We start from the raw sequence: 23,272 nt of genomic DNA on the forward strand, positions 1-23,272 counted from the left end.
ATGTGTGCGAGTCCGTCAGTGATTGTAGGGTGGTCAAGGGGTAATAGGATGGTCCCTTTACTTAGGGTGGCGAAACCCTTATCATAATTTCAATTTTAACTTAGTTCAGTTATAATGGAAATTTGAAGAAACAGATACTTATGTGGAATTTGGAAATGGAATTTTTCTCGTGGTCAATTTGTGAAAGTGCATGTTATGAGTATGTAGCATTTTCGATCAATTTTTTTGTCAATTTTGGGTTTTGAGGTTTCGAGGTCTCAAGGCCAGTCCAAGGGTCTGAAGATTGAGTTTATGACCAAACATCATAGTCGAACGACTGGGTCCAAGTTAGAAGGTTCCATATATCGGGTTTTAGGACTGAGTTCGAGTTATGTGTGATAATTTAGAATTTTTTTTATTTTTTTGGTCAAATGATGATTTAGAATTGGTGGATATGAAAGGAGGGTAAAAAAAAAATAAAACCAAAACTAAAAAATGACCTTTTTAGGATTTTTTTAAAATTCACCAATATTCACGTAATTTAGTGTATTGCTAAGTAATGTAATTGGATTCGTCCAAGTTTTTAGTGTGCTCACAAATGATCTTGAGTTCAAGTCCCATAGTACACTAATAATTAATATTTATAAAAAAATCTGGAATCTAAAATTGCCTCCTAAAATTAAAAAAATTACTTTGATTTTTGTAAAAAATAAAAAAGATTAAATACTCGTGATCGACTTAGAAGCTTTTCTAATTTACCTAATATTTGTCCCTTTTGTCAACAACATCCTGAAACTTGTAATCATTTATTTGCTAATTGGTCCTATACTTCACAACTTTTGGAATCAACTTTCTCCTTTAGGCCTTAAAGCACCTACTAATAATCATGACAGTATTGATTAGCTTTGCTCAAATTGGTCTAATTTTTCTTCTCTTCTTTAAAACAAAAAAAAAACAAAACAAAACTCAACCGTATTCACTTTTTTGGTCTTCAAAACAAAACTCACCCATATTTTTCAAAATGAAGACATAACCGTACTTAATATTTTACAGAAGAAAGAAAACCAACACAAAACATATTCATACTTGTTTGATCATCCAATGCTAAACACTCTGTATTGACATGTGAAGTGGCATACACTAGATCACTACTAAATTTAATTACAGTTTGGTATTTTTCTGACCTCGAATGGATTGCTTTGTTGACATATTATTTATGCAGTAATAGGTATAAAGTCTTTGAAACAGAAGCTTTTATTTCAACCAGGAAACATACAAGGGATGAAATCATGAAACAGATGAAGAAAAGAAACCAAAACCACAAACCTAGCTTAAAGGGTATTGTCATATTACTAAGTACACCCAAGTTTCGGAAAAAAAAAAAAAAAATTCTAGTTCAAGAAAGAAACAATCTTTTTCTCCAAGGCCACAGCGTTGTCGCAAATTGGATTGAACAAATGGAACACATGGCCCTCCCCCTTTGCTTCTATGACCTCCACAGCACCATTCCACCCACTCTTTTTCAGTATCTCACTATAATGCCATCCTCTATCTTTCAACACATCTTTCTCAGCAACACAAACCAGCACTTTCTCACAACCCAATTTACCCAATTTCTGATCCTTAGCCGGGTTTATAAGAGGGTCGTCGGATCCACTAGTCGAAGGGCAAGCAAAACGCCACACACCAACCATATAATCTCTTGCAGCTGCCGGAGTAGTTAACTCATCCCCAACTGGCTCTGTGCCCCAAAAGTAAGGATGCACCAAAACAATCCCAACCAGCTTAACACCAACCAATCTCTCACACCCCAATTTCACAGCCATGTTGTGTGTTATATTAGCACCAGCGCTGTCCCCAGCGAAAAACACACGCTGGAAATCTGCAAATCTATTTAGCCAATCTTCAGAGCCGTTTCCATCAAAATGGGAAGCAACCCATTTGATAGCAGCCCATGAATCATTGTAAGCAGCTGGCAGAGGGTGCTCTGGGGCAAGCCTGAAGTCCACCGAGACGGCAACAACATTGGCCTCAGAGACTAAGGTGTTGACGTAGCTGTGATATGCTGGAGAAGATGAACTTTCAATGCAGAAGCCGCCTCCATGAAAGTAAATGAGAAGAGGGAGTTTGGTTTGGGGTGAGTGTGTGCTGGTTTTGGGGATGAAAATTCTTGCAGATATGGCTGGTTCTTGTGAGATCACAACGTCCTTCGATTGGACGCCATTTTCTGGATGTGTTGATGGAGGAACTCTTTCTGTGCCCATGAGTCTCTCAACTCGACCATCTTTGTATACTTTAATCATTGGAGAGAAATCATGGGCTAAGTCTTCGTTGCTCATGGTTCGGACTGGAGAAGGAAGAGAAGAAAATAACACCTAACAACTATGGAGGCCTCTCTCTCTCTTTCTTATGCAGAGTAGAAGCAAAATTTGTTTTGTGTTTATGCTGGCGCCTTGGTGGGTTTTAATAGAGAAATTTTTTATGGTGCTGAAAACGCTCCCACTGTAAAACCCGTCCACGTTTTATGATACAGGGAATGGGTTTCTCGCATTACACAACATTATTAACGTGTTATGGGGGTTCCAACAGTTAAAGGTTTTTCCACTCGATTAGACATGTCTGCTAATATTTCCAACTTTTAAGATAAGAGTATCAATAAATATTCTTTATATTATAATAGACGAACGAATTATACCTTGTGATTATATTTCAACACCACATTATAATTACTCATTTTTCTATGAGAACTTTCAAATTAATTCTAATAAAAACAAATTAGTTGTTGGACATTTTTGCCTGCGTATGAAATTCCATGCTTCTAGTTTTGGCAAAGAGAACGGCAGATAAGTTATTTTATATATTTAATTTTGTCTTCGTTTTATTTAGGACGCCAAAGAATTTCAATGGCCACTGCCCAAACTGTCTAGATTCACATCTAAATTTTAAAATAAAATAAAAAAATAAAAAATCGTTTTATTTTGTTTTCCGTGTTTATGCATGCTACTTGTCTTATAGGCGGCTCCAAACTCTACTTTTCTCGTCTTCTTTTTCATGCTATTTTGATTTCGTCTGCGACATCTTTTTCCTCTATTTTTTTTTATTAATATTTTTCCTGTAATCTAGTCTTACTAGACTGATTAAATAAGAATTTGGTCCTTTTCATTAGTTTTTTGTTTACATTATCACTTATCAAATGTTCGAAAGTTATCATCCATTGTTTTAAGAAAGCTAAGTTAACATTATTAGTGTATCAACAGAACAATAATACATAATTCATGTCAAATCAAGACTACTACATCGAGATAATATTGATATAATGAGGTTGCTTGCTACAATAACAGGGTTATTAGAGAGCATTTACTCTCCTTGAAAAAAAGAAAAAAAGAAAGAAAGAGCATTTACTCCGATAAGAGACGAGATAAAATTGCGTCCTCTCGATAAGCGTAGCATACATCATGCATGAGTCATGATGCTAGAATTTTTCTGCTCTGCATGTGAATGAAACTTTTCTCATCCTCAGTTGCGAAATTTGAATTGAACACCTGCGGCTAATGTTCATCAAGAAAGGTTTCTAATTGTTAACCCGTGGACTATTCGCATCCAAAAAAGGACCAGTGCAATTTAAAATATGGCAAAGCAATTGAAAATGGAACCCAGCAGTGCATTTTATACTTTAAGTTGGTCCATGGATGATCAGATATTTTCCTTAAAAAGAAAATACTCCCTACTTGAAACGTGTAAGCAATTGTATGTATGTATGATGATGACACCACATAACATATTACAGATCTGTTCATAACATATTCTTTATTATATTTTAAGTGAACTCGTAATATCATCACGTGTTATAATTTAAGTAAATTTATAACGCTATATGACCGTTATAATGCAATAAGTGGTATGTGACCCAAAAATAAAAAAGAAATGTTGAATGGTACAAATGCAGAAAAGTCAGTTACTATGTATGTAGTTGTCGAAATATTGACTGGTACACAAGAAGAATAATTAATTTTATCCATAACACCAGTGATCAGAAGATAGGCTAAGATGTGAGTTGCGGCCCTTGTGCGGTTTTGCCTCCTATCTTTTCTGTATTGCGTAACCAGCTGTTTTTGTTTGTTTATTGGGACTTGGGAGGTATATATTTGGAGTTTCAAAGTGACCGACACAAGAGCACATAATGTTGAAAATGAGCAAGAAGGATAGAATTGTTATAAATCAAGAGGAATTGGAGAGAATTGAGATAGAGAGAAATTGATCTTTTATTGAATATCTGTGTTCTCAAATCTGTGTATTCTCTAAGTAGAGGGGGAGGGGGATGCCATATTTATAGGCAAGTAGAGGTGGGCTCCACATTATAATTTACAACACTCCCCCTTGGAGACCACAAATGATACGGAATATGTCTCGTTAAAAACCTTGCCAGTAAAAACCCAGTGGGACAAAAAACTGGTCAAAGGGAAAAAGAGTACATAATCATGTGTAACATAAAATTCTATGTATATTGACGCGCGTGCGACACTGTCTCGTTAAAACCTTGCCAGGAAAAACCCAGTGGGATAAAAACCTGGACGAAGGAAAAAGAGTACAGTGTTTGAAGATCTTTATTGATAGCGCGCTCCCCCTGATGCTTGGCAAAAATATCTTTTAAGTCATACTGTTGATCAACTTTCTGAATATCGTAGTTGACACTGCTTCTGTGAGTCAATCTTGAGCGACACTGCCTCGTTAAAACCTTACCAGAAAAAACCCAGTGGGATAAAAACCTGGATGAAGGAAAAAGAGTACAGTGTATGGAGGTCTTTATGAAAACCACGCTCCCCCTGAAAAATTTATGACTAGCCATCCCAAAGTGGTGGTGATGGAACTGAGCTCTATCTGGTCTAGTATACTTCCGGAAAAACATTTAAGGACCAACGGATAATCCTCATAAAAATGCTTCAATACTTTCTTAGTATAAGCAAGAATCTCGTTGGCACAATGCTCGATCCTTAAGTCGAGACAAATATTTCGTGAATTCTGCAGAAGCTTTAATGTGTTGCAATCACATTATAATCAATGTACTCACTGAGGTAATTTATGCATATTAATATTGAGTACAAATTTTGTGCTTCAAGCACATGTCCTTTAGGGACTTGCTTTATGCAATGTCAATCCTCTCAACGGATTTTGTCTAAAAGGGATTAAACTTTATGACACATTATATAGCTTTTACCCAGCTATTTATACATCTTTAGGAAATCGCTTCTGGCGATATGCTCCGTGCATTTAATAATCCTTAAAGATAATATGTTGGTCTCCGTAATTGTGTAATAAGGGGGGCACAATTGAATCTGTAAATATGGAGAAAAACCCAACATTCCTTGTTTCTGCCAGAAACAGTGTGTCATACAAAGTAGGTATATTCCCTTTTATTCTGAACACCCAAGTATAAATTTCAGTATTAACATCTTTTGGGGTTCGTATTGTGGGTTTGTTCTTTCACGTTCATTCTCATCTATAATGGAATTACCTCATTCCATTTTGGCCAATGATATTGTCGACATTTAATAATTAAACGTGGTTCCAATTAACACAGCCCATTGATGATTTGAGTAGCTACTCCAAAATCAAAAATTGTCATTCATCAATTCATGATCCCACCATTCTCATGTGCATGCGCATGCATCAATTATAAGTATTTATTTGCCTTTGGGTACCCAAGCCACTTCATGGGGCTTTAATTATGTGAGAATGTGGATTATAACCTCCATTGGAGCGTTATTTAGCAGTAGGGCGTGGATAATCTCCATTTAGGGAGTTGGAACATTTAGAACCCATATATCTGTCATGCTGAAGGCATGCCACAGATTAATACATTCATGTCAATTAATTGCTGGGACCTTAACCCATATTATGGGACTTTAACCCATATAATTTGCTACGCATTAGGCGTGCACAATATCAATATTGACATGTCAAAGGATTGTCCTTTCGGGACTTCAATCCACATCATTTGCTACGCAACAGGCGTGCATCATATTGATCACTGCTATACCCATATTCTGTTCTTATGGGACTTTTAATCTGTGCAGTGTATTATCAATGTATCCAACTTGCAATCTGTAAAATTTGCATTAATAATTCATGGATACATACAAGCCATTCTTTTGGAACAGACTTATCTCCCCATTTGATTACCTTTCAAGATAAAATATCAAATAAGTGTATAAGCATATAATAACACAAGTATTGCTTACATCCTTAGGGGGGAGAAACTTTTCTCAAGTATCATTCAAGCTCGTATCGGCCCAGTAAATATAATGTAGCGCTTGATGATCTAGTTATATCCTGCAAGAGCAAAAACACAACTCTTTTCTCTGTCAAAAACAAATAATCCTCAGAGAGTTACAAAAAGAGAAAAAATGCAAAAAAAATTGTGATATTGATTGCAAGAGATGGTAAGCAATCAGGGAAGGAAGCTGGTGGGAGCAGACAACAAGCTCAGCAATCAAGGAAGGAAGCTGGTGGGAGCAAACAACCAGCTCTCATTTCTTCTAGTCTAGAAGAACTTCCGGAGATTAGAGCATAAGGTTGCCTTCACAGTTCCCTGATGTAGCGGAAACGTGATCAGGGATAGTCTCGCTTCCTGAATGGATGATCAGAGATAGTCTTGCTTCTCGAGCATATTAAGTGCTCACTGATAAGAAAAACAAGTAGATATCGCATCCCTAGGTATGGAGAAAACTGGATGTCTTCTGCAAAGAGAATTTCGTTAGTAACACATTTATACACAAATACAATGAATAGATAGAACCGGTGAATTTCAAATTAACCATAGGAAAAATTGCGAGATTCTCGGGATACTTTTGAAAAAATAGCTCCGTGAAATCCGTAAAGCAAGATCGGCTTTTGACGAAAATAATACTTTGAAAACGCCGAAAGTGCCGACAAACATTAATGGAGGCCACGTGAAGTTTTGGAATCTGGGAAAGAAAAAAGAGGATATGGGGATCCGAGAAGATATTGGGATCCTGAAAAACTGTAGCCATATTTCCTCCTATAGATATTGCCTTTGCAAAACTTGATTGGAGCAACTGCGTTTCAACTTAACTTCCTTCATTTTCTGAAACTTTAGCTTTCTTAAGACTTTCTTCGAAACCTTCTTAAAAATGGCTTCCTATTCTTCCTGCCCAAATTATTTCAATTTAAATGATACTCCCACAACAACCAGTGACGCCCAAGTTTGGCGTCCATCCTTTGTATCCAAAAATCGTCATCTCACAGTTAATGATTCTGTGATGATGAATGATGCTACTGCTGTCATAGTAGCTAGGAATTTCATTACTCCAATGGATGAAATGCTGTTAACAGGGAGATCAGAGAAAGAGGCTATTGATGACTCAATGGATTTTAGCATTCAGAGTGCTGCTTCTGTTTCTAACATGGCTGATCGTTTGCGTGCTAGAGCAAACGAGGTTCAGATTTTAACAACTGAAAATTCGTCTCTCCAAAGAATGCTTCATGAGTCTCAACAGGAGGTTGAGAAACTTAAAGGAGAGAATAATGCCTTGTTGAAACTGGTGAGTTCATACTCTGTTGATACACTGAGAAGGCTAGACATGCTGCAGGTCTCTAATGAAAGAATTTTGGGAGACCGTGAGAGGCTCATGGCTAAGCTTAAGAGGCGTCGTCCTCTTCTTTCAGAGGCTTCCAGAACATAATGTATTTTTATAGATTTTACAGGGCCTGCACCTTCATTGCAGGAAAAAATCTATCTGTTGTATGTTCCTGTTATAATAATTGCGCACATTCTTAAACTTGCACCTGTGGTTTTTACGTCTTTTCAAATTGACGGTTTGGAACTTTGTGCCTTATAGGTTCAAATAACCACATCGACTCTCCCAAATTTCATATTTCAACGTATGGAACTTTTGGCCTGGGCTAAACACAAACTCAGAATTTATTCGCCCTTTTTCAAATGAACATGAAATATGGATTGAGTAAAGGCCACGCTAATATCTCATATAATTGAGTTCATGAGCTTCCGGCCCAGATATAACAAAATATGAGGGGAGCCTCAATTCATCATTCTCTTATGCCAAAGAAATATGTGGCGTACCACAATTTGCAATAATACCTCAAGGGTTGTCCATTTAATTGTTGGAACTTTAGGTTCTCAATACTTTTAGATTTTGAACTTCAGGCCAAAATCACATATTCTCATGGTATGGATATTCAATCCCCTTAGATTTTGAACTTCGGGCCAAAATCACATATTCTCATGGTATGGACATTTTTACAATTTTCTGTACATATTTCGGGACTTCAAGCCCTTACATAATTGTCCATATTTTGAGGAACTTCTGGCATCTCATTTAATTGCTCATCCATGAGTTTAAGGAACTGTAGGTTCCCTTTTTGAATATAGTGATAGTTTACCCAAAATGGTAAATATTTATGCATACATCACTATTCATGTATACGGCACTATTCATGTGTACAGTACATTTTCCAGTACAGTTATCATCCATGTGTACGGCATTATGAACCAAAACGGTACTGTTACATCATTAAGGAACCCCAGGTCCTTATGTACATGTCAAGGATCAAGGACCCTCAAGTCCAGTCACATGTTTACAAATATAGTACCGGAGAGACTGCCAGCTTTCATATTAACATCATCATCAAGGATCTTCAAGTCCTGATGTAATTGTATGATGAGGATCAAGGAACTTCTGGTCCTGATCTGCATACTGTAAAAAAACTCATCATACAACACATTTAATCCATAAAATAAATTGCTGGTAAATAAATTACTGGTATGGACGATAAACCCGCACCATACTTTAAATAAAAGGAAATATAAAGTATGAGGGTTAATTCCACATCATACTTTTAATAAAAGTAAATGTGCAGTAAAGTAAATTCATAAAGTATGAGGGTTAATTCCACATCATACTTTTAATAAAAGTAAATGTGCAGTAAAGTAAATTCATAAAGTATGAGGGTTAATTCCACATCATACTTTTAATAAAAGTAAATGTACAGTAAAGTAAATTCATAAAGTATGAGGGTTAATTCCACATCATACTTTAAGTAAAAGTAAATTTACGATAAAGTAAACATGCTTGTATGGGCACTAATTCTGCTCCATACATTTAAATAAAAATAAAGGCGTGGACGATAAACCCGCACCACCATTTAAATAAATACTGTTGTATGGGTAATAAACCTACACCATACAGTAAATAAAATAAATGTGCGGTAAATTAAATTTCATAAAGTATGAGGGTCAATTCCACATCATACTTTAAATAAAAGTAAATTTGCGATAAAGTAAAGGCAATTATTGGTGGGTTCTCAACAACACCACGATCAAATAGTGTAATATTGTTATACTGATATATTAGTGAAAGTTAGATATATCACGTTGGCTTTTCTTCTTTCCACCTGCAATCTACACTGGTCATGAGTATTAAATTCTGTAGGTATTTTAATAATGTATTTAATTGAAGGAAATAGAGTGAGGCAGAGTACTTATCCCTTTGTTTCGGTGGGTGTTCATATCCCTGGCAATAATTCATTGCTTTCCACTAGGCTGATCGACTTGCTGTGTATCCCACTTTTCAATAAAGCTCACTTTTTAGGCATGCTTGCTACGTCTCCAGTACTTTGCATCAAATCAACACCGGCCTTTCAACACCTTTTAGTGGCTTACTTTTTGACCATACTTCCTCCATCGATATCCATTTGCTGGTAGTGGAGACTTAATGTAAAGGTGTTGTCGATGACGGTGATCTTGGGTTTGCAGCTTTGAATCTGAGAGACGGCAGCATAACGAGCCAAACCCCAGGCTGCTTCCTTCACAACCAATTCAGATTGGCCATTTGGAATGCTAATAACGGTTCGTCATTTTGCAAAACGAGCACCCTGTTGGTAATAAGCAGCAGAGCGAGAGGCAAGGCCATCAAGACCTTGGCACCATGACTCGTTGTTTGATCCGGCCAAAGGAACTAGACCCTCGTCGACCTTAATGCCGGGGACAATGTTCTGCTCAACAAGCACATCAGCAATTTTCCTGCCATCAGTTGTGGCCCTAGTCTCTGGAAATGTGAAAAGTGTTTGATCTTGAAAAGCTTCCGGCTCCGCGAAGTGGATCAGAAGGCAAATGGCGCCGCCCATGGACTCGCCGTAGAGAAAACAGGGGACGTTTAGAAATTGGGTTTCTTGCTGCTTGACCAGGGTGAAGAAAGCGAGGCAGTCTTGGACCAAGAGATGGACATCGGGGACGAAGGCCCTGAGGCCGTGGGATTGGCCGTGGCCTTCGAGGTCGAGAGCGAAGCAGGCGAAACCCTGTTGGGCGAGGAAAATTGGGGTGGCTTGGAAGGTCCAGCTGATGTCGTTGCCGTAGCCGTGGACCATGAAGATGAGGCCACGTGGAGGGGAGAGAAGGGGCAGCCATTGCCGGGTGAAGAGCTTGAGGCCTCTGGGTGAGGTGTAGAAGGATTTGGAGGCTTTGATGCCTTGGAGACTGTAGTATTCTTGCTCTGGGGTGTTGCCCCAGTAGTGCAGAAGTTGGCCCGATTGGGTTTGGGTGGAGAGGAGGCTTTCTTCTTCCTTCATTCTGGGAAGTGGCTGTTTTGTTTGCTGTGCTTCATGATTCGCGGCTCTCACTTAGAATTGGAAGAAGCTGATGACTCGACCAGATGGATGGATGAAGGATGACTTTTTTTGTTGTCTTGATGTTGATGAACCGGGTTTTGAGGCAGCAATGTTTGATGAATATTTCATCTGGGAATCGATCAATCCGTAAATCCAAACCGGTAGCTGCTGATTAGCACTGCAGTGATCCGGTTTTCGATTATCTAAGTTTGGATTTTGAACTGCTACGGAAGGGGCAGAGGGGTGTTTGGTTTTAGGTGTAATTAGTCAACGAGGTGTCTGAGTCTTTTTACTCTCTTCTTCTCTGGGATTTCAAGAGAGAGAGAGCAGAGGGAGTGGTCTGGTACAGAAAAAATTGGGTTTTTCTGACTGGGTTTCATCATAAAATTCAGCTGGTATTGTTTGAACGAAATCGTGCTGATAACGTGTTATAAATCAAGAGGAATTGGAGAGAATTGAGATAGAGAGAAGCTGATCTCTTATTGAATATCTGTGTTCTCAAATCTGTGTATTCTCTAAGTAGAGGGGGAGGGGGATGCCATATTTATAGGCAAGTAGAGGTGGGCTCCACATTATAATTTACAACAAGAATGAGGGGTTATTGCGAGGGGTTATAATGAAAGGGTTCTTAATAGGATATAGAGTTATTATTGGACTATTAGATTGAACCTCCTCATTGTATACTACCAAAATAGCCTCGTTATAGAAGCTCCCTAAAATGAGATCGAATAGACTGGATTGTTGGCATCCAAGCCTCTTAGGACGATGATTGATTTATAGATTCATTAGGTCCCTCAAATGCAAATGTCGAACATTAAATTTGAATTTGATAACTTACATTTTATTTGATATGTCAAATTAAAATATTATTTTATTATATATTGTTTATTGGTGTACAATCAAGACACATTAAAATAATAATACGATAATGAAATAACATAACAAAGTGAAACAGTCAAAAATAACAGCAAGAGAGAGATGTTATTTCACTTAGGATTTAATTTCACTTTGGACACTTTATCATCAAGGCCACAGCGTTGGAGTGAGAAAGTGCCACTTTATCATCTCCCTTAGAAAAGAAACAGATGAAGGGATGAGTTCTTATTGAATCAAACTTGTTTCTCGCAAAAAAAGAAAAGAAAAGAAGGGATGAAATCATGAAACAGATGAAGAAAAGAAACCGAAACTTAGTATACCAAAGTTTCAGAGAAATTATTTTAGTTCAAGAAAGAAACAATCTTTTTCTTCAAGGCCACAGCGTTGTCACAAATTGGATTGAACAAATGGAACACATGGCCCTCCCCTTTTGCTTCTATGACCTCCACAGCACCATTCCACCCACTCTTTTTCAGTATCTCACTATAATGCCATCCTCTATCTTTCAAACCATCTTTCTCAGCAACACAAACCAGCACTTTCTCACAACCCAATTTCCCCAATTTCGGATCCTTTGCCGGGTTTAAAAGCGGGTCGTCGGATCCAATAGTCGAAGGGCAAGCAAAACGCCACACAGCAGCCATATACTCTTTTGTAGCTGCAGGTGTAGTTAACTCTGCCCCAACTGGCTCTGTGCCCCAAAAGTAAGGATGCACCAAAACAATCCCAACCAGCTTAACACCAACCAATCTCTCACACCCCAATTTCACAGCCATGTTGTGTGTTATATTAGCACCAGCGCTGTCCCCCGCGAAAAACACACGCTGGAAATCTGCAAATCTATTTAGCCAATCTTCAGAGCCGTTTCCATCAAAATGGGAAGCAACCCATTTGATAGCAGCCCATGAATCATTGTAAGCAGCCGGCAGAGGGTGCTCTGGGACAAGCCTATAGTCAACAGAGACTGCAACAACATTGGCCTCAGAGACTAAGGTGTTGACGTAGCTGTGATATGCTGGAGAAAATGGACTTTCAATGCTGAATCCTCCTCCATGAAAGTAAATGAGAAGAGGGAGTTTGGTTTGGGGTGAGTCTGTGGTGGTTTTGGGGATGAAAATTCTTGCAGATATGGCTGGTTCTTGCGAGATCACAACGTCCTTCGATTGGACGCCATTTTCTGGATTTGTTGATGGCGGAACTCTGTCTGTTCCTGCGAGTCTCTCAACTCGACCATCTTTGTATACTTTAATCATTGGAGAGAAATCATGGGCTAAGTCTTCGTTGCTCATGGTTTGGACTGGAGAAGGAAGAGAAGAAAATAACAAGAAGCAACTGTGGAGGCCTCTCTCTCTCTCTTTTTCTTATGCAGACAGCAGAGTAGAACCAAAAGTTCTATTTATGCTGGAGTCTTGGTGTTTCTATTTATGGTAGCCAAGACGCAGAAGCGGTATAACCCGCATTTAAGGTAGAGTGTGACGGCGTCGGTGATCCAATACCACATAATAATTATTTCTTTTTATGGAACCTTCAAATTAATTCTAATAAAACAAATTGGTTGCTCTTGTTGACATTTTTGCCTTCGTATATGCACGCATCTAGGTTTTGGAGGCAGGTAAGTATTTTAATATATTTGATTTTGAGGTCTTAGTTTTATTTAGGACGCCAAAGAATTTCAGTAGCCAAACTGTCTAAGTTCACATCTAAATTCGAAGTCTTCTCTTTTTTTTAACGAGATTTGTTTTCCGTGCTAATGCATGTGCTACTTCTCTCAACATTACTTTTCCCGTCGTCCTTTTCACGCTATATTGATTTCATTTGCAAAGTCTTTTTATCTAATTTCGTCTTGAGAAATGCTAGCAAATTTCTCTCTAACCTTTTTCTTTGGATCTTTTCTCTTTTTTGCTTGACATGTGTCATTCTCCTTACACTTAAAACAATGTTATTAATATATTATACAAGTTAACTTTTGTTTTCCAACTTTACCCTTATTAAATTTATTCAGAAAAATTTCACAACTTTCTTACCATTTTTTTTTTAACATCAATTATTTTTTTCAAGAAAATGTCTAATTTTTTCAAAAAAGAGGAAATGCCCTTTTTTTTAAAACACAAAGGACATTTTTTTCCCCCTATATAAACCCTTTGTGTTAAAATTTTTATAAAAAATCCAAGACATTTCCTCTTTAAAGCATATATTTTCTTTAAAAAAATAATTTATGTTAGAAAAAAAATAATAAGATGGTAAGAAAGTTGTGAAATTTTTTTGGATAAATTGAATACATTTAATAAGGGTAAACTTGGAAAGCAAAAGTTAGCTTGTATAATATATTAATGACATTGTTTTAAGTGTAAGGAGAATGACACATGTCAAGCAAAAAAGAGAGAAGGTCTAAAGGAGAAGGTTGCTAGTATTCCTCTTTAGTCTTACGAAATTGATTAAATAAGAATCTAGTCCTCTCATTAGTCAGTTTGATTGCATTATCCCTTATCAAATGTTTGAAAGTTAATATTTTGTTTTTAAATAGCAAAGTTGTCAAATAGTACTATTAAGTCTCGTTTGATACGGATGATTAGACTGAACTAGCCTAGGTTAACTAAATAACTACATTTTATGTGCAATTTTCGGTGGGATTAAAAAGGACAACCTCTCATGAATAGTCCATTCTAATCCTACAAATTAAAATTAGAAGATAATATTCATATTCTTTTTTACTTGCAAATGAAACTTAATCATTTAACTAATTCAGTCTAATCCTCCATATCTTTTTACTTGCAAATGAAACTTAATCATTTAACTAATCCAGTCTAATCTTCCATATCAAACGTGATGATTGATCTTTTTCCGTTGAAGGCACTCAAAATCATTTATGATTATTTAATTGAAAAGTAAATACGTACAAAGTTTTTCTCTACCAAGTGATGTGCATCATGCATGACGCTAGAATTTTTCCTCTCTCATGTGAATGAAACCGTCCCCATCAGTTGCGAAATTTGAATTGAACACGTAGGGCCTGATGCTATCAACTTGCAAGAAACGTCTCTGATCGTTGAAAGAATATTATAGCAAATGACTAAAATGCCAACCTGTGGAATATTCACGTCCAAAAAATATTTTTATTTTTATTTATAATTAAAAAAAACCAGTGCAATTTGAAATATGATAAATCACTTGACACATGAGCTTTGAAAATGGAACCCAGCAGTGCATTATAAAATTTAAGTTATGACAACACCACGTGACATCCTATAAATCCAATTAATTAATTATAACCTTAAATTCTAAAACTTAAATCTAACGTATGCTATATTATATTTAATTTATTACAAATTGAATAAATTTATAACATCACCGTCACAATAAGTTGGTGAGATAAGTCAGTCAGTCGCTGTAGTCGTTGCAATATTGAATGGGACACAAGAAGAAGACTGCTAGCAAATAAACTTAGTCCATAACAGTAGTGATGAAAGGATAGGGTATGATGTGAAATGTCGTCCTTGTGGGGATTCTCCTTCCTATCTTTTTCAAAGTGACCGAAAAGCATTCAATTATGAACAAAGACTTGGTGTTCCACACAAGATCCCAAGTGACCAGAGGACATTTTTGAAAAGCACTTCCCAGATCATCCACTACCTCAGTCTTGATAAAAGTTCATATGGATATAAAAAGAAAAAGTGGTGCAAATGTTCTAAAGGAAAATACTTGCGGTTTGATAATTATTTTAATTTTTGTGCGAGATTATAGAGGAAAATGAGAGTGGGAATGAGAGTGAGGAAGATATTGAGAGAGAGGATGAGAAGAGAGGAAGGGAGAGATACAAAAGTGAAAACAATTTCAAATAGATTTCAGGTTTTTGTTTTCGTTACTCATCCCTCTCATCCTCCTCTCTCATCTTCTCTCTCAATCGCACATCTCATATTCACTCTCGTTCTCACTTTCACTCTCCCTCTTTTGGTTAACTTAATTTTTGTGTATTAGGAGATTAGAACAATATTTGGGTTCGAATAATAGGATATCAAACCCAATATCACAAAGTGGGCCCTTTGATGGCTTGGGTTGGGAAAGGGAGGCTTTTTTCCGATGGTTGAGATGAGATCTAATAAGCTGGGCGGTTGGCGTCGAAGATGATTTAAGATTATTCTTCAAGTTCAGAGAACTTTGCAAGTTATTGAATATAATTGTTTATACAACTTAGAAGGCCACAGTCATACATTTATGATTTATATATGTACTTAGATAAGTACACACGCACATATATTTGAATTTTCCTTTTTATATTATTTTATATTAGGTATAGTGCAAAATAATACCTACTAGTGTAACGATTTGGAGCAAATGTTTTTCCTAGAAAAAGTCACGAGTTTAAGCTCTAGTATCCATGTAGTGTGTGTGGTGTGTGTGAATTTAGTATGTTATCGTCCCTCTTCATAGGAAATGTCCACACACAAAAAAAAAAGCAGGTAATTTTTTTTTTCTGTGGAAAAAATAGGTACATTATTCAGAACAAATAGGTGCGTTGTATTCTAAGAGAAAAACAGGTACATTATTCATATAGGTTTATTGTACCTATAGGTTTAGTATTTTACCCAAAAGGCTTGGCAATTTTTATATTATAATCATTTACCTAATAGGCTTGGCAAATTTACAGGTTTAGAAATCAGATAACTAATTTGTTGGAATCAAGAGATCCCAAATATAAGTGCAAAGGATAAAGATATGCTTATATAAATTAGGTAATTTATGCTTATAATTTATACATAAAGAAAAAATCCTTATAATAACCAAATGATAAAATCATTGAATCCGATATGGAAAAGCCAGAGAAAGTCCTACACATGTATGAAATGTAAATGTAGATACCCAGATGAAGGAAATTTGGATAGATTGAAGAAGGATTTGGATCTGCATGAAGCACAAGAAGATAAAGACTTTTAAGAGGGAGGAGGAGAAGAAGTCTTATAAGGATTGAAACAAGCTCCTAGAGCTTGGAATGCAAAATTTACTAGTTGTTTGTCTGTCATTGGATTTCATTCTTCCCATTCCGATCGTAGTTTGTTTGTGAAACATGTCGACTCAGAAATTTTAATTCTCTTGTTGTATGTTGATGATTTAAGCTCTGTTTTCGAAATGAAGGACATGGATAAACTTACATATTTTCTCGGCTTGCAAGTGTCTTATACTTCTGCTGGTTATATATTTGTAAATCAATCTAAATATGTAAAAGATTTGTTGCACAAAGCTGGTATGAGTTCTTGTTGACTTGTTCTACTCCTTGCAAACCTTACACTCAGGTTTTGAAAGATGTTGCTGAAGATGATCCCAACTTTAGAAGTATTGTAACCAAGAAGTGAGAAACCTCAAACTAATCTGGAAGTTTTTGCGATCCTCTGCGACAGAAGTAGTATTTAAAAAACATATTCCCTACTTGAAATGTGTCAGCAGTTCTACATGCTACACGGTTTCTTACGTGAATTTCGAAAATGTGAAAATATGCAAGGAATTTGGCCTCCCTTTGTTGTCCATGCGATGATGATACTGTGTGACATGAATTCGCTTAATTAATTTAAATTTAAATTCTGACATTGAAACTTAACATGTGCTGTATTATAATTTGAATGAATTATTTGTAGCCCCATATGTCATGTACCACACAGTAAGTGAGTCACGACGTTGTTGTTGAGATATTGAATGATACAAATGCAGATATGTCGGTCATTGAATAGTTGTTGAAATATTGAATGGGACAAGAGGGAGGCTGTTGATGAAGAACCTGTCTGCTAGCTAATTAAGATAAATTTTTATTTTATTTTCACTTCATTGGATTCTTTGTAAGAGAATTGCTTGGGAACAACAATTAGATGCTATATCTCATGGAGAAAAACCCCAAGTAACATTTAATTTCTATAAATAAATTTAAAAAAACTTTAAAAAATAATAGTTGGTCTTATTAAATTTAATTTTGATTATTAAATTACTTTGATGCTCTTGTGAGTGTTTTGGGATTTTTTATTTTGAGGATTTGGGATTGGGTTTGTTTTAAAAAATCGATGACAGTTTTGTAATTTATAAGAATTTTGAAGCTTCTTTGTTATATTGTAAATGAGCTTTTGGTGTGCTTCTAAAGTCCATTTCATATATGGTTTTTTTAGAATGAATTTGATACTGAATCGAACATGGGCAGGGGGCAGTTATAAATTATAATTTCATTGAACACTTTGCTTGCTTTCTTATAGATAAGGAGATCATTTATCCCTAACTATTACTTATAATCCAATACATATACATAATTAACATATTAAAAGCACATACCAAAAAAGTACTTACAACATATTGCGATACATGACAGTGCAAAGATCATTTTCTAAGTTTTTCCTTTAGTTAAACACTCTGTATTGACATGTGCAGTGCACAATTTCATTTTAAATCACTACTACTAAACAGGTCTTAGATCGATGGAACATTTACCGTACGACTATTCTACTTTCCTAGTAGTAGATATAGAGTCTTTGAAAACAGACCTACCCTCAACTACTGTAGCTTCCCTTAGGCATAAAATGATTTTGCAGGACGAAAACATACAAGGGATAAAACAAATGAAGAAAAGAAACATACATAAAACAAATGAAGAAAAGATACCAATAGAAATTACAATAATGGAAAACCACCAACCTTCCTTAGAGGCTATGGTCGTATTATTAAGTACACCAAGATTTTCAGGCAAATTATTCTAATTCAAGAAGGAAGCAATCTTTTTCTTCATGGCCACAGCATTCTCACAACTGGGATTCCGCAAATGGAACACATGTTCCTCCCCCTTTGCTTCTATGACCTCCACAACCCCTTTCCATCCACTCTTCTTCAGTACCTCACTATAATGCCACCCCCTATCTTTGAAAACATCTTTCTCAGCAACACAAACCAGTACTTTCTCACAACCCAATTCCCCCAACTTCGGATCCTTTCCCGGGTTGAAAAGCGGGTCATCGGATCCGATACTCAAAGGGCAAGTGAAACGCCACAATGCAGCTATATACTCTCTTTTAGCTGCAGGGATAGTTAACTCTTCCCCAACTGGCTCTGTGCCCCAAAAGTAAGGATGTATCAATACAATCCCAATAAGCTTAACACCAACCAATCCCTCACACCCCAATTTCAAAGCCATGTTGTGTGCTATATTAGCTCCAGCACTGTCACCGCCGAAAAACACACCGCGTAAATCTGCAAATCTGTTTAGCCAATCTTCAGAGCCGTTTCCATCAAAATGGGAAGCAACCCATTTGAGAGCAGCCCATGAATCATCGTAAGCCGCTGGCAAAGGGTTTTCCGGGGCAAGCCTGTAGTCAACAGAGACGGCAACAACATTGGCCTCAGAGACTAAGGTGTTGAGGTAGTTGTGATATGTGGGAGAAGATGAGCTTTCAATGCAGAAGCCGCCTCCGTGAAAGTAAACGAGAAGAGGGAGTTTGGTTTGGGGTGAGCTTGTGGCGGCGGATTTTGGGATGTAAAGCCTTGCAGATATGGCTGGTTCTTGTGAGATCACAACGTCTTTTGATTGGACGCCATTCTCTGGATGTGTTGATGGAGGAACTGTAGATGTGCCTAGGAGTCTCTCAACTCGACCATCTTTGTAGACTTTAATGACGTTAAAGAAATCATGGGCTATTTCTTCGTTGCTCATGATTTGGATTGGAGAAGGAAGAAAAGAGAATAATAACAAACAAGTACGGAGGCCTTTCTCTCAGTCTCTCTTTTCTTGTGCCGACAGCAGATTGCAGAGTAACTGCAAAATTTATATTTTTATTAGGGCCTTGGTGGGTTTCCATGGACCCTTCAAATTATTTCTAAAAAAACAAATTGGCTGGTGTTGGACATTTTTGTCTTCCTTCCTTTGGAATTTCATGCATCTAGTTTTGGCAAAGAGAAGGGCAGATAGATCTTTTCATATATTTTATTTTGAAGTCTTTGTTTTATTTAGGACGGCAAACAAATTCAATGGTTCATATCTTAATCCAGATATAATTTTTTTTCTTGACGAGTTTTGATTGGTTTTATTGCGTTTTCAGTGCTTATGTATGCTACTTTTGTCTTCTTTTTCAGGAAACATTGATTTCACCTGCCGTCTTTTTACTCTAAATTATTCTAACAAAACTGATTAGCTAATAATTTTGTCCTCTTCATTAGTTAGTTGATAGCCGTATCACTTATCAAATGTTGAAAGTTCTGATCACTGTGAAAATATTTTAAGGAAATACAGGTAAATACCACTATTATTGTAGTAAAATTATCAAAAAAACATTATTTATGTAGCAAATTAACAATATTGACAGCATCTACAGACTATTTATAATTGTCATATCAAGATTATAGGAGGTTATTTGCTATTGAAATAATAACACATTATCGATAACATATTAAGACCATTGTCACTCCAGGAGCCTAGCCTAGGCAAAAGGCCCCCTAGGACTCAGAAGCCATTTCCAACGCAGCAATCTAGCTTGGGCAGATGGTGGGCTCCATCAAATTTAAAATGAAACCTAACATGTGCTGTATTATAATTTGAATGAATTATTTATAGCATCATATGTCATGTACGTACCACACAATAAGTGAGTCACGGAGTTGTTGAGATATTGAATGATACAAAATGCAGATAAGTCAGTCATTGTCTAGCTGTTGAAATATTGAATGGGACGAGAGGCTGTTGAAGCTAGCTAATTAAGATAAATTTTTATTTTCTATTCACTTCGTTGGATTATTTGCAAGAGAATTGCTGGGAAGAACAATCAGATGCTGTATCTCATAGAGAAAAACCCCAAGTACCATCCAAAACGTGTGAGATCAATTAATTGTCTCCTTTTTTTTTAATGAGAAATTATTGTATGTTCCGAATACACCATAATATATTCAAAACATGCAAAAATTACTCCTTGATTTGAATGCAAGAGCATAGAATTATGATGAAAGATTTTGGATTCCATGCAAGATGCAAGTGAACATGAATAATTTAGGATAAAAATAGAAGGAATAATTTAGGATAAAAATTGAAGTAGTACCGACAAATTTTCTAGCATGGAATTTTCTTTTCCTTTTTTTTGACTCTTTTATATGTTGGGAGCCAACTACAACAAACAAACAACATTTTAGGTATTGAAAAAATCCAACGTGGATGTTATTGATCTGGTGTAAGTCTCTTAAACACCGTCCTTTTAAGTTTAAAATTTTTGTCGTAACTGAATATTATGCTTTTATAATTTTTAAAAAATATGAAGATTGAACATTAATAAGATTAATACAAACTGAATACAAGTGTCATGTTCTCTACTTGTATGAATTTGGCCCATCAGCTACTTGTTATATGCTTTTTCTGAAGTCTTACTGGACCATTGAGCCATCAAAATAGAGGAAAGGATCATATAATTAGCATTAGAGGCGGAGACTCATGAAGGCATGTGGTCCCCCCAATCCCCGTGAATTACTTCTTAAGCAGCTGTTGCTGCAAAATCAGTTACAAAGCAAGGTGAATAATCCCTAAGATAAAGCAGTCAGCTTTTACCTTCTTGGCAACAGTCATTGCTGGAGTGGATGGAAGACTATAATCTAATACGGTTCCAAGAGCCCCTGAAGAAAAGCTACTAGCTCGTCCATTAATCATTATGGGCTTTGATGTTAACAACATAATAATTGTAATTGTCAAAATGTTGGCGAACCTCAAACTCAAAATGATTGAATTACTTCTAAGAAAGAGAAGGTGTGCCGCTACCAATTTTTAATAGAAAGTTTGTCTGCTCATTAAAATTGAAAGATCATTAGACGTCAACTTCAAGGCAATGTTGATTTATAATTTCCTTATGCATAATACTAAACTATATTTTCAATTTCCTCCAACATCTCCGTATTGTTTATAACATTTTCATCCCTATAACTTTGCACTTTAATCTGGATCATATGACTATCAATGCATTAAAAAAATTGTACAAGATATGATGAGAGCCAACAACAACAACAGTTAACACGATATGATGAGAAACTTAATTCGAAAAGCATGAGTTCATGCAGATATAATCTCTCTATCTCTATGTGGGGCCAAATCATTTCGTATTCATGTAAAACAGGTGTCATGCGCCTTAAACAATAATTTGATGATTGTTTAGGTGATAATAATTTGATGATTGTCACGATTTGAATAACTTTTTTATGTAGCTCTATTTCTCACAAGTTTTTTCTGCTAGTTGAGTCATTTTGTCTGTGTTTAATTTTGTACTTCACCTTTTGATCCAGAAGGGACAAAAAATAATGATCAAAGACAACAACACAATATTGTATTTTTTTTAATTTTAAAAAAAAAAAGACAACAACACAATATTTATAGATGGGTGAGAAACCCTACCCAATTGTCCATCCAAAAACCATACGCATTCAATCTCTTCAATTACTCTTATGGGGTTTTGGTTTCCTAGCCTCTTCTTGATCTATGTCTACTATTTAAAGGGTTAAACTTCACTCTTGAGATATTAAACTTGTTTAAAAGAAAATAAGAATGCTAAGGTGGGCAAGAAACCACCCAAACCATTTACGACGCTAAATCAGATCAATTCAAATTTTTTTGTTTGATTTTATACCAAACAAGTGTAATTTTGAACCGAACCAACCAATGTAACAAGTATACTAAAAATAAAATAAAAATCCAACAAATAGATATAGCTGCAATTTTAAATCAATCAAACTAAACATTCATGCATGTCCAAGAATTCTAAAGTCCTTAGATGATGCCCTATCTTTTAACTTTTTGATCAAATTGGTTAGAAATTGAATCAATTTAGTTAGTTTGATCAGACGACAAAGAGATAGGACATCATCTAAGAGTCTCACTTTAAAATGACTCCATTGATGTCTTTCTACTTGTACAAATTAGGCCCATTACTTGGTTTGGGCTTTGACTGAATTTTCATTATTTGCTTGTTCCACTCAATACACTTGAACATGAAATGCCCATTTAACCATTGAGCCTCTGTTATTTCTAAACACCCCACTATTGTTAATAGTCATACATGATTTTAAGAAGATTTAATTTAATTTAAATGTAATATTTATCATTTGATATTCGAAAATTCGTTTGGAAAAGAAAATTCATTCAAGAATTACAATACAATTCTTTTTACTAATTTGCAACCATACAGGAACTTGGTTTAATCATGGGTCGGAAATTGAAAGGAGAGCCCATGGTGTTATTAAAAGCATAAAAAGAATTTTTTTTATGTAAAACAGATATCACGCCATGAACAATAATTAGATGATTGTCTATGAAGCAATCAAATACATCCCAAAACCACACACATTCAATCTCTTGAATTACTCTCTTATAAAACGTTTTGGTTTTCCACACTCTTCTTGAACTATGTACATACAAAGGCTAAATTTCACACTTGAGATATTAAACTTGGTAAACTAGTGGTTTAACAAAATAATAATAAGAATACTAGGGGTGGGCAAAAAATCACTCCAACGAATTAAAATGCTAAATCATTTCACTTTTTTAGGTTTTTCTCATCGTAATTTAAATTTATGAGTTCTTACAATGGGCTAAGATTGTAGAGGGCTTTTTCTTCAAGCAACTACAAATGGACTGGGCTGCCGTAAAGGGCAGACTGATGAAATTATCCCTCTTGTCTGAATTCGAAAATTAAGCTCTGAAAATACTTCAAAAGGGCAGCGGAGCCTTAGGAAGTATTTTGACTACCTTCACCAACCAAAATAATGACAACTTACAGGTAATTTC

General features: G+C 36.0%; 4 protein-coding genes across 4 annotated transcripts; all 4 read right to left on the reverse strand.

The window, feature by feature from the left end:
• On the reverse strand, positions 1,207-2,419 carry LOC18766542 (probable carboxylesterase 12). The gene has a single exon (XM_007199160.2). The coding sequence runs from the start codon at positions 2,316-2,318 to the stop codon at positions 1,371-1,373; it is 948 nt and encodes a 315-aa protein (XP_007199222.1). The 5' UTR covers positions 2,319-2,419; the 3' UTR covers positions 1,207-1,370.
• On the reverse strand, positions 9,871-10,584 carry LOC18767210 (caffeoylshikimate esterase). Its single transcript, XM_007199433.2, has one exon. It carries the CDS (start codon positions 10,582-10,584, stop codon positions 9,871-9,873), a length of 714 nt encoding a protein of 237 aa, XP_007199495.2.
• LOC18768776 (probable carboxylesterase 12) lies at positions 11,493-12,928 on the reverse strand. Its single transcript, XM_007200381.2, has one exon. The coding sequence runs from the start codon at positions 12,786-12,788 to the stop codon at positions 11,841-11,843; it is 948 nt and encodes a 315-aa protein (XP_007200443.1). The 5' UTR covers positions 12,789-12,928; the 3' UTR covers positions 11,493-11,840.
• LOC18766670 (probable carboxylesterase 12) lies at positions 17,889-19,457 on the reverse strand. The gene has a single exon (XM_007199153.2). It carries the CDS (start codon positions 19,172-19,174, stop codon positions 18,224-18,226), a length of 951 nt encoding a protein of 316 aa, XP_007199215.1. The 5' UTR covers positions 19,175-19,457; the 3' UTR covers positions 17,889-18,223.

The sequence above is a fragment of the Prunus persica genome, chromosome G8 (genome assembly GCF_000346465.2).
Source record: "Prunus persica cultivar Lovell chromosome G8, Prunus_persica_NCBIv2, whole genome shotgun sequence".
Lineage (NCBI taxonomy): Eukaryota > Viridiplantae > Streptophyta > Magnoliopsida > Rosales > Rosaceae > Prunus > Prunus persica.